The sequence below is a fragment of the Odocoileus virginianus genome, unplaced genomic scaffold (assembly GCF_023699985.2).
Source record: "Odocoileus virginianus isolate 20LAN1187 ecotype Illinois unplaced genomic scaffold, Ovbor_1.2 Unplaced_Contig_15, whole genome shotgun sequence".
Classification (NCBI taxonomy): Eukaryota; Metazoa; Chordata; class Mammalia; order Artiodactyla; family Cervidae; genus Odocoileus; species Odocoileus virginianus.
The window spans coordinates 409026-421925 of NW_027224332.1; the positions used below are offsets into that span (position 1 = coordinate 409026).

The 12900-nt window shown below is 40.2% G+C and overlaps 1 protein-coding gene across 1 annotated transcript in view; it reads right to left on the reverse strand.

Annotated features, from left to right (window-relative positions):
• The window catches only part of PLCE1 (phospholipase C epsilon 1), a 353620-nt gene that overhangs the window by 33100 nt on the left and 307620 nt on the right, over nucleotides 1-12900 (reverse strand). The window contains exons 19-22 of the mRNA XM_070464116.1: nucleotides 12134-12292; nucleotides 4833-4962; nucleotides 1117-1238; nucleotides 84-201 (exon numbers count right to left, since the gene is read on the reverse strand). Of these exons, the coding sequence (XP_070320217.1) occupies nucleotides 84-201; nucleotides 1117-1238; nucleotides 4833-4962; nucleotides 12134-12292 (529 nt within the window). The remainder of the gene's footprint in view (nucleotides 1-83; nucleotides 202-1116; nucleotides 1239-4832; nucleotides 4963-12133; nucleotides 12293-12900) is intronic.

The following is a 12900-nucleotide window of genomic DNA, read 5'->3' on the forward strand; positions in this document are numbered from 1 at the left end:
GACCATTCACAATACCTGATTAAATAGCATATTTGTATCTCTTGGTATCTTTAAATGCTATAAATGATACTGTCTACTCTTACCTGGGAATTTTACTGCTTGGCAATAGATGACAAGGTCAGAAAGCTCTGGTGCAATCTGTCTGCTTTCCTTTTTATTCTGAGGAAGATAAAATTCTTCTCCCAGTTCCATGTCATAAACCTATTAAGGGAACAATGATACTGGTTTACAGAGAAGGTACTGATCAGATCACTTACCTCTGACTTCCCAAAGCTCTTTGTTCCTTTCTTTTGTCATCAGTGTGTTTCACTTGCTCTATCTTATCCATATACACATTCTTATCCATATACACATATACCTTCCCTAGAGAAAAGCTTTCTGAGAGCAATTGCTGAGTCTAATATTTTTCATCTTCCCCCAGGGCATATAGTTCAGGGTCTAAAATGTAGAACATTCAATGCATATTTGTTGAACAAATAGATGATGAAGTATGTATCTTCTGTGGCTCAAATTCTTGGCACATTTTGTTATTTTGTTCTCCAACAATGTCACTGCAACTATCAATTTGCTCAAAGTCTAACACTGTAAGGCACTTGAGGACTGGGTCCAGGTGTCTCATTTATTTTTCCATTCTTAGTGTCCTCCCTCTGCTAACACTTCCCAATCAGCCCCGTTTATCTTCTTGGTCATCCCAAACAACTTTAAAACTTCCGGCAATTCACTAAACATACCAGGTTGTCCTCCTGCTCTGAATGCCCTGTTTTAATCTGCTTCTCAACTTCATCTTCCAGATGATCTGATAACAATGTGTAATCACTCCTCTTTGTAATTATTTCCAAGCACTGTTGACATGTTTACTTCTGTTGCTAAATCACCCCCTGTGTTAGCTTAGTGCCTACCACATGCTACACCTCCAGTAGGTACTGGCTGGATGAATAAATGACTAACTTTCTATAAATGATAGAAGGGGGCCCATATCATCACTATATGGGCTTTGGCATTCAAGAGAAAGTGAGGGGCAAGGTGAAGGGAAGGGATAGGGAGGGAGTGAAATCCTATCTGAAACTGACAAGAATACCATGTCCAAGTGCAATCGAACAGAAACCATTCACCTACCTTTCCTTTGTTGCAAGCAGAGTTATCCGCTTTCTTTATCCTCTTGGGGATTTCTTCATTATACTCAAACTGAAGTTTGTCATTACATGATTTATTTTCAGGTCTGTCTTCTAGAATGTTGTCTGAAAATGAGTTGGCAGGCTTTAGTGAATAAGAACTGAATGTTTTACTTTAAGGTTGTGTCTATACATCACTGCAAGAATATCCAGGTTCTTGTGCTTATCTGTAAGACTGAGGTGCTGACTACATGTTACCAAAATAATGGCTTAAATTTTTAAATTTTGTTAAATGATATATTCATTTTAATTGAATGGACTAACTTACCAGTTAGTTTTGGTACCATATAGACATAATCTAAATGAGGAAACTCATTTTCGTATAATTAGAACTGTGCACAGATTATGGAAGATACCCTGTCAAGAAGTTCTCAGCACACAAGTTTGGGAAAGGTTGAGTGGTTGAATCACTTTTTGATGGTACAGACATGATTTAATCACTCTCACTTTAAAACGAAGCTATTAGTTTCTTTTACCTCTAGAAATGTCAAAGCCAGAGGGGAAAAAGGCATTGTTATTTGCCATGCAGTTTTCACAAATATACTTAATTGGAAAGTAAAATTTTCATAATTGCCTATCAATTTATGAAGGGAAAATCTTAAGATAAGGAATCAAGATAGATTTAAACATTTCCAAAGTATGACAGATAATCTTACACTTTGCTCTTACTTTGGTATTTCTATTCAAAATGACTGTAAAGGTTTTAGGAAAATAAACATGATTATGTTCTTTTAAAATGACAAACAAGAAAGCTCATTTCTCACCCACAATTTACAATCTCATCAGACCACAAATGCTTAGACCAAAATATCCTTATACCAAATCAGGGTCATGCAGGCTGCCAAGAAATAAATTAGATCAATCAGTTAATGACATTTTTATTCTTATAAGTGTCACATGCGAATCAGACCTAAACAATAGGAAACAGAATGCTGACATTCATGCAGTTAAAATGCCAGGTTCAAATGGCTTTACCTTCCTGACTGTTAGGAGCAGGAGAAGCAGTAAGGACATCTGCTACAGAAAAATAGAATCAGAAAGGGGATAAAAGTAAGGAAAATTAAGGCAAAAAGCCAGATAAATTAAATTAAGGTATGAAGTAAAGCATAAATAACAACAGCTTAAATTACAACATAAATGAAATAAGAACTCTTCCACTGATTTAATAGTTTGACTATTAAGGGATGCAAAGACTAGCAATAAAAGAAGTGCAAACATTGTTAACATTAATCATGCTGCCACATTCACACTACCTATCTTCAGTTACTGATGGTCCTAATAGTCTGCAAAACACTTCATGTTGAATGGATAGAAATTGATTAATTTGTTAGAATCATGCAATCATTAGACTTCATATATATGAAGTCACAGAATATCTATATAAAGTTGTATATTCAAATCTATAGTGCATGTTCAACTCTAGTTAAGATGTACAGCAAGGTTGAGGAAAAATTAATTGATATTGCTTAAATAAAATTTAATTGAATAAATACTCATTAAGAACTTACTGGCCAAAAGGCAGAGTAGTACTTCCTGAAATAAACGAGCCTCACTTGCAACTTCTGGAAGTAATTTTCAGATAGTTCCCAGGAACTATCACAGTTTTATAGCCAAAAAAAGGTTTTAGAGAAATTTGCTCATTTTATATATGTGAAAACTGAGGACTAGAGTTGTCAAAGAGATAAACTGGGCTACCTAGGTGAGTTTTCAGCCTGACTTGCTTTCAATGGATTCAGAAAAGTGAAAGTGAAGGTGTTAGCCACTCAGTTGTGTCTGACTCTTTGTGATGCTATAGACTATAGCCCGCCAGGCTCCTCTGTCCATGGAATTGTCCAGGCAAGAATACTGGAGTGGGTTACCATTCTCTTCTCCAGAGGATCTTCCCACAGCTTTTGAGGAATAGGCTATAAGAAATGATCTTGACTCCTTCCTGTTATCACGCTTTTTCAGTCTCCCAATTAGAGAATATGCCCCTTGTGTTAACTGACAGGATTTCAGGTCAGTTTTTAGTTGATGGTATGAAGCAGTCAGGGCATCCCAGGTAGCTCAGCTGGTAAAGAATCTGCCTGCAATGCAAGAGACCCCAGTTCAATTCCTGGGTCAGGAAGTTCCCCTGGAGAAGGGATAGGCTACCCACTCCAGTATTCTTGGGCTTCCCTGGTGGTTCAGATGGTAAAGAATCCACCCAAAGACTTAGGCTCCATCCCTGGGTTAGGAAGGTGCTCTGGAGGAGGGCATGGTAACCCACTCCAGTATTCTTGGCTGGAGAATCACCATGGACAGGGGAGCCTGGCTGGCTACAGTTCTTGGGATCACAAAGAGCCAGACATGACTAAGCACATGAAGCAATCAACTACTACTAAGGACAATTATTAAATGGACAGAGACTAGTATTATATCTGGGGGCAGAAACAGATTAGACTGTAGCTGCTGGCCATGATGGAGGCTCATGGAAACATGACTAGATAATCACACTGCATGAGAAGTGGATATTTGGAGGAGGCTTGGCTGTCTTCTTTTTTTTTTTTTAGTTTTTTTTTTATATAGGCCATTTTCAAAGTCTTTAGTAAATTTGATACAGCACTGCCTCTATTCCATGTCTTGGCTTTTTGGCTGTGAGGCATGTGGGATCCCAGCTTCCTGACCAGGGATGGCACCTGCATGCCCTGCAATGGAAGACAAAGTTCCAGCTACTGGACTTCCATGGACGTCTCCTGGCTGCAGTCTTAATGCAAGTGGTAAATGGTTGCTGGTCTGGGTATATCTACACATTAACAAAACAATGAGAAGTAATATAGTCTACATTTAAATGTTTAAGTAAACAGGAACTTTGGCATTTTTTTAATGACTACATATTTATCTTTCAGATGCTGCCAAAATTAAAACAATCTATCATCAGCAGTGGTACCTGAGGAAGCATTTTGTAATCCCTAGCAGAGATATGAAATTTCATCCAGATGAAATACACCTGAAACCTAATTCTCTTGTAAGAAGACCCCTTCACCTGTAAAACAGGGGTAGGTAATATCATTCCTATGACTTTTTTGTAGTGCACCATTAGTCTTCACCCATGTTGTTTTCTCTTTTTGGTGGGGCCAGAAGGAAATGTCTGGCTGGCTTAGTAATGTGAGAACCAGGGTAGGGGGGCGGGTGCAGAAGGGGAATGATGCTTCATTTTTTTCCATGCTCTTGCAAAGCAAGAGTGAAAGCAGTGAAGGAGAAGCAGAGTATGGGAACTCGATGCTGCTCCCTGCAGGTGGTTCAGGAGATAGAAAAGATTTAACCACAGTCTACAAGTTCCACCAAGAGCATCAGACATGCCAGATACTGAAAGGGTAAGAATGTGGTCTCTCTGCTGTAATTCTACCTCTTTCTCTAGAAACCAATTTAGGAACAACTCCTGTGCTGCTTTCCACATCCTCCTCTTGCCTTTAATAATGGCTCTCGTGGCTGACAGAATCCCCTTCCTTGCTTGGTCCTCCTTGCTAAGTGACAGGATTCCAGAAACTCTTAGATAATATTACAACAATCTGTACTGTTAGTCTATAGATTGCCAGACTTATTTTGGAGAAAAAAAAAAAAAGAAAGACACCAAAAAACCCAGTAGAAAAACTATCCAAGTGTGATTCCCTGAGTACATCATCATGTTGGCTCTCTTACCATCAGAGAGGGATTCATAATCATAATCATATTCATCCTCTTCATCTTCCTCTTCCTCATTATTAGCAGGTGGGGAGTTGGCATTGCTACCGTTATAAGCCTGAGCTTGCATGGATGCTAGCTGATGAGCCTGTAAGATATCAATAATTAAAGACTGTAGATACCCAGCTATTAAACTTTCATTAATGGTTTTCAAAAGGACTACCCAATGCTTACCATAGTCCTAAAAAGTGGCTTAACCTATTTTGATTATCTAGGGGAAAAAAAAAAAACCCAAAACTCTACATTCACTTAAAATACAACATCAATACTTAGGCAAATGTTAACATCTTTGCAGGAGGAATCCAGGAACTTCTAGAAAACTATCACAAGGAATTGGAATCCAGGTCCCCTAGGACTACTTCCCTCCTTCCCAGAAGAAACCTGGGTGCTTCAGAGAATCATCAATCCTGAATGATGAGGAAGTAAGTCAGCCCATTCATTTTGAAAAAGAAAATCTGTGCTAAAAAACTGTCCCCCACTTCTTAAAATACTATCTAAAGGTCTTTGACATTGAGAGAAATGTTAGAATTCCTATGGATGGGAAAAAAGAATAGTTGATTTAAATAAAATTCTTTGAACAATATAAGGTTTTTTCAACAAAAAAAGTTTTATCAACTTTTCAAAAAAAGTGTTTATCTGAACCATCAGTCAGATTAACAAATTAGGCTTAGAAGCTTCTGGAAACTTGATGTGTGCTATCAGAAAGGTCATGTGCCTCTACATTTGAGTAGAATTACTGTGAGGGAATAACACAGGACACAAGAATAAATATAAATCTGGGAGCCTAGCATAAGGAAATAGTCCAAAACACAGGCAAAGTTATTTGCGTGAATTAAAAACAGGAAACAACCTAAAAGTCCAACAACAGAGGAACTAAGTCACGCAAGTATATACATATATACACTTGTGAGTGTATGTGTACACATCCATGTGAGTATATACATATGTAGACTCGCAAGTGTACGTGTACACATCCATGTGAGTGTATACACATGTAGACTCGTAAGTGTACGTGTACACATCCATGTGAGTGTATACACATGTAGACTCGCAAGTGTACGTGTACACATCCATGTGAGTGTATACACATGTAGACTCGTAAGTGTACATGTACACATCCATGTGAGTGTATACACATGTAGACTCATAAGTGTACGTGTACACATCCAGGTGAGTGTATACACATGTAGACTCATAAGTGTACGTGTACACATCCATGTGAGTATATACATATATATACACCTATGCAAATATATATCATTCTATATCCTTTGTTTGATAACTATACGTTAAGACCTTTATGCCTCTATATAATGATTATACAAAATGACATGCATAAAAGGCTAGATTTTAAATATTAATACAGGCAGGCACAGATCCCTTGGGCAGTCTAGTGAGATAAGATCCTTCTCAGAATATTTTAAATGCATAGAATAAAATATACAAGATTACAAAGGAAAAAAGGAATGTTGACTACAGTTATCAAATGTTAAAAAGACAAATCATGCTATAGGGATATATGTTTCTTTATTAACACAGTGAAAAATATATAATGGCAGGTCGTGTAATGCTTGTGAAATAGTGATGAGCATAAATAATTCTTGGAGATAATGGCAGCAACTCTGATATAATATGAAAAACCTGTGATTTCTATTGATGACAAAGACATATACTGCCAATTTTATTCTGGTGTGTTTCTTATATTTATAATCAGAGGAAAGGCTAAATTTTAGCTACAGGTTAGTGAAAATTAAGATGTAATTTTTTTTTTTCTCAGGAATTCTCTGGAGGCCCAAGTGATTAGGACTCTGTGCTTCCACTGCAAGGAGCATGGGTTCAATCCCTGGTTGGGGAACTAAGATCCTGCAAGCTGCGTGGTGTGGCCAAAAAAGAAAAAAGATGTACTTTTTTTTCATCTAACTTCATAGGCCTCCTGAATTCTATCCATAGATTCTATTAGGGTTAAGAATCCCTGTGATATAGGTTGTGTTTGGCTTTGGAACTAAGTGTATTTTATAATAATTCTCTCTTAAGCTTCCTGAAATGTGATTATATTGCATTTGTAATAAAATATATACATAAGGAAGATAGGATTTAGGCTATGTCGATACCCAGATAAATCTTTTACAATGCAGTCCACTCCAGATAACTGAACATGGCCTAAGCTCAAAATTTTTATGGAACACTAGCTCCATGGGTGTTAACAACTGTTACATAAAAAAAAATGACAATTACAGTAACCATACAACACAATGGAAGTTTAAAAACAACATCTTACAGAAACTAAAACACATTCCTACTACAGAGTTTCTCAGAGCCTTCATTAAATATGCTAAAGGACATCACGGTTCTTTAAAGATCTCCAGTGCAGCATTTCCCACGCTTATTTAACTGGGAATTTTTTTTTTTTCCCAGAGTGTCTCATAGGATTAGCGTTCTTTCGAACTTTGGGAAATATGCTCCAGGCACAAGTGAGCCACAGAAGCAAGTCTATCTGTCCTGGATAAGCAAATAACCTCCAAACAGTAAACACACAGGGTGGAGCCAAGTATCATGAACTGCGATGCCAAGAGCTGGGAAGCCCGCCCTCTCTTCCCCCCCCCACCCCGCCCCGGGCAGAAAGTTGAGGGAACCAGGAAGGGGAGAGCTGCCAGTCAAAGTTCTACCACCAGGTATCAGAAAGCAGAGTGTCAAGGCCCCATCAACTTGCAGGTACTTCCCCCAGTGCAGGAAATATGGGATGGGTGACCCAATGACAGTCAAGAGCTGACTTTCTCATAATATCCTACTTATTTTAGGACAGAAGAACAGGATCTCAGCCCTTGATAAAAGCAATTCAGATATAGGTCAGAGGGTCAGAGGTAGGGATCAGGTGAACTAGCACAGCACCTGGCACTGAGAATAAACTGAGTCTAGCAGGTTGGAGTTCAGAAGACCAAGGGTTCAGAAATCAGGCTGTGAGTCAGTCTATCCTTGCTGAGGGTGAGTTCTTTGAATAGAAAGGACCCAGATGCTGTAAGTTAGGGATGGGTCTGAGCACACTGGAGCTCTAGGCATGCATCACTCAGCCCCCTGTGAACTCAGATCACCAGGTCTGGACCCACAACCTGTCAGGCAACTGAAAAGCCTTGACAATATGACTGTCAGCAGCATGTTAGTAGCTCAGTCATGTCCAACTCTTTGCAACCCCATGGACTATAGCTCGCCAGGCTCCTCTGTCCATGGAATTCTCCAGGCAAGAATACTGGAATGGGTAGCCATTCCCTTCTCCAGGGATCTTCCAAACCAGGGATTGAACCTGGGTCTCCTGCATTGCAGGCAGGTTCTTTACCATCTGAGCCACCAGGGAACTCCCTGGAAAATCACGGGGGTCTGGAACTGTGCTTAAAACACTGATATACTATCAAGGGTGAAACAGATCACCAGCCCAGGTTGGATGCATGAGACAAGTGCTCAGGGCTGGTGCACTGGGAAGACCCAGAGGGATGGGATGGGGAGGGAGGTGGGAGGGGGGATCGGGATGGGGAACACATGTAAATCCATGGCTGATTCATGTCAATGTATGGCAAAAACCACTACAATATTGTAAAGTAATTAGCCTCCAACTAATAAAAATAAATGGAAAAAATAAATAAATAAAAATAAATAAAAAATAAAACACTAATAGTGGGATTACATTGTCCCATTTTTCCGAAAGTAGGAAGAAGTAAGTTGTGGAAGTCAAATGGTAGGAAATGTCAAGGTGATACCTGACAAAGTCTTAGAATGGATTATTTGGTTGTGAGAACACAGAAAATAAAGAGGTGACTAGAAAGAAGTAGAACGAGTTTACTAAGAAAAAATCTCCCATACAGAAACCTGTTTAGACCTTTTGGGTAAGGTAACTCACTTTGTGGGAAATAACAGATAAGCAGCATTTTCCAACTTTCAGGATGGTAAAAATTATTTTTAAGTAAACAGATTACCAGGACTTCCTTATGGCAATTCTGATTTAGTTAGGCAGACTTGGGACCTAAGACTCTGTGTCTTTGAAAGTGCCCCAGTGATTCTTTCTTTCTTTATTTGGCTGCACTGGGTCTTAGCTGCAGCATGCAGGATCTTTAGTTGTGGCATATGGGATCTAGTTCCCTGACCAGGGATTGAACTACTCAGTCCTCCTGCATTGGGAGTGCAGAGGCTTAGCAACTAGACCACCGGGGAAGTCCCTGCCCCAGTAGTTCTTATCAATGTATCCTGACTTCTGGACTGCCTTGGATAAGGTCTTTCCTAAAGACCAGAATCAGAATCCTGCCTCTGCCACTATGAGCTGGGAGACTTGGAGAAAGTCCCATAGATGGCTAGACCTCAATTTCTATTCTATAAAGAAAGACATTGAACCAGATTCTGCAGAAATGTGGGCTTCAGTGAACAGAGAACCAGACAGGAGGCATAATCACCTAAACTCCAGGGAGGTCCTGCAAGAAGGGCCACAGGGCTCTCCAATGGGCCATCCGGCTCAAGGGCAATCTGGGCGAAGGCACAGTTTGGAAAACTGCTAATAAATACATTGAATGACTAATGTTAAAACCCACAGCGAACCTTACATGCTGTAATAACATACTCAAACCAAGAAGAGGAAATTCAAGAGCGATAAATGTGAGGCTCCTTTTATGCGGAAGGTTAACATTAATTGTAAACCTGGAAATATGGGGAGACAAGACATAAGTTTAGTCCTGTGAAAACAACTGAACTCTTTGTTTTCCACAAACTCAACATGGGCCTGGTAGGTGTTAAAGAATTTAAATAGCAAGAACAGTCTGGGGTTGTTTTAACTGAGGTATAAAGTTCAGATTAAGAGAGGTGATGCTTACACTGTTCATGAGTTGACAGACCCTAAGCATGGACTTAGTTCTGGAAATCATGTTTTAAGATGGACAAATTCAAACATATCCACAAACGTAAGAATATCAAAATAGTCTTAATGGAAGAGTCATATCCTGTGAGGCACTGTTGACATGACAGGAACGTTTAGCTTGGAGAAGAGAAAAGCTGGTGAGAAGAGACATGCTGGCTTTCAAGATATGCAGTTAGCCTGTGCAGCTGCAGAGGAAAGTTGTGCCAAAGAGTAGGAGGAACAGGAAGGAAGATTCAGGCTCCACATACAGAAGACTTTTGCAACAACAAGATCTATTCATTAGTGGAATGGACACTGTGTAAGTCACTGCAAATGTGCAAAGAACAAAGGCAGCAGCTACAAGAACATCCAACTATGTCTTGAAGACCATAGAGCAGAGGGCAGCTGGATCTGCTTGGCACTGAGATGTGGGCAGTAGTTTCTGGATAAAGAGAGCAGAGTGTAGGAACAGTGCTGCCAAAGAAAAAGTGCCTTTTATGTGGGGGAGTCAGTTTCTGTGGCAGAATTTGAGGAGGCCAGGTATCAGCATATACATGCTAACATTTTGGTCAAACGGCTTCATAACAAAGCCCGTCTGCATAGGTCTCATGGCTTCTGGAACCCAAGTAAATGCAGCAGCTTTGGGGAGTGCAGATCTGCACAAAGGCAGACCTAGCAGAGGTCTCAAACTGGTGGCACTTAGCGCTGACTTCACCTCCAGACCAGACTTGTTTGGCTGATGCAGTGTTTTAAGAATTTTTAATTAGGGTTGCTCATTCATGAAGCCATGTGCACTCCCTTGCCCTCCTCGCCACTTCCCAGCTGTTATATATCCAGCTGGCTCTTATGTTTATGTTTCCTGGTTGGCCCCTGAAGGTGGCTGCTTTTGCAACTCTTGGCCCAGAGCTGTGCATGATGGTTGAATTGGGCAATGTGTATCTCCAGGGTACACGAAGACTTCTAGGAATATGCAGGTTTGGATCTTTAAAAGAAATCAATCTCCAGACTCAAGATTTTTCATCATGTTTGGGCACTCTTTTTAAAACAGGCTTGCCTGAGAACAAGCTTGTGGTTGGCTAATTTCCCCTTTCCACCTTCTCTTCATGATTGTTCTTCTCACTTTATAAAAAAACAAGCAGAACTCTCACTGATTAAGCAACAATCTTACAGTGATACAGGAGTATCACTTTTTCAGGCAGTATCACCTTTTCAGGCAGTATCACTTTTTCAGGTATCACTTTCAAGTATCACTTGTTTCAGGCAGTAAAAAGAACATTTGAGGATGCAGAGCTCCTGAGAGAGTCTTAAGAAATGAAAGAAGGGGGCATCTTACTTCATCCAGGCAGTAAATACATTCAAGATTTTATGTCTTGTCTATCATCTATCTGTATCTATCTATCTATCTATCTACCTATCTCTCCCTTCTTCCCTTCCTTTCCTCTGTCTGTCTATCCATCTACCTTGGAATTAAACTTTAGAAGTGAGATGTGCATCAGAGGGATGATAATACAATGTTTATGTGAATAAAAAAATAAAGTCAGACCTTTTTTGATCAAATGTAAGTCTGACTGGGCTGATTTATTTGACAAGTACTGTTTTTGTATGTTACATTTGTATATAATTTATGTTATCTATTATATATTTATACAAAATAAATACTATTCTCCTCCTGCTGGGGACTGAGGTTTATGCAGCAACTCTTGGCTGTGGTAAGTTTCAAAAGTGGTGTTTCAGGGCCAACAGTGCCCTCCTAAACAGGGCAAATAGTTTTGGCAGCTGTCGTTCTGTGCAATGAGTAAGTGCAACCTGGCATATGGACTCACTGGTCCTGGACCTGAACTTTTTCACATATCCTCGGGCAGAGGGCCCTCCTATGCAGGCAAGTTGGGGTGCTCTGAGTATAGATGTCATGAGTGAGGCAGATACAGAAGTGCCTTGGGGTCCACATACCACAGTGATACACCATGCCAGCTTCCACAGGGCTAGGACCACAGAGCTGCTGCTACTGGGGGTCTACAGCTGACCTCAGGGGTCACAACCCCATGTTCAAGGGCTCCACAGGGGCAGGGACTCTAAAGGGGACTCCAGTGACCACTGAGGCATTGAGAATTGTGAAGCCCAGGTCCAGAGATAAATGTCGCACATTATTCTGCCCAGAATAAATTAAATAATGAGGTATATGCTATATCAATTTTTCAAAATAAAATCTTAGGTGAGCGGGAAGAGAGTATTTATCAGTCTATTAAAACAAAAGCCAAAACTCAAATATATCACTCAAGGAAAGGGACTCTCCAAAAACTGGTTACCTGGCTGAAAGTTTAGAATGACATCAATTTCTTTGTTCTGGGCATGCAGCATCCCTGTAACCTCTTTAACAAGAGCGTACCTTTTGCTTTAAGATATCCACTGGTGTCTGATGGGCTTTTAATTTCTTATTTTTGAGAAGCACTTTCCTTCTGAGTTGGTCAGGCGAGGGGAGCATTGGATCATCCGAGAAATCACTCTCAAATAAGAATTTAGCCACCAGTTTTTCTCCAAACACAGTCTAAAACAGTAAAGGAAAACACATCATCAATGACTTTTGTCTATACTTAAATCATTTGGCTAGGTATTTCAGCCCAATGGAATTCTTCTAAAAATCCCAAGAAGAGGAACTAGGAAAGAAGTTGTATCCATGTGTCCCCACCCCCCTGCATAGTTTCTTAGTGGAAAGAAGGGAGGTAGTGAGAAACCAGGAGGAGGGCTTTAGGGCATCACCGACTCGATAGACATGGGTTTGGGTGGACTTGGGAAGTTGGTGATGGACAGGGAGGCCTGGTGTGCTGTGGTTCATGGGGTTGCAAAGAGTCAGACACAACTAAGCGACTGAACTGAACTGAACTGAACCAGAGGGCAGCTCTAACTGTTTAGGAAAACACTCTGGGGTCTGATGTACAAAAGAAGAAAAAGAGATTCAGTCAGAGCTGTGGTTTGTAGAATATGGACTGTTCCAGATGTGGGCAGGAGGTCACAGGCTACAAACCTTGAAGAACGTGGGGAGTTGGGACAAAATGAAAAATAACAGGGAGAATTTGTCACCATTTGGTATAAAGAACCGCAGATGCCATTCTCACAAAGGTTTCCTGAGCACTGGTCTCCAAAGGGACATTTGTG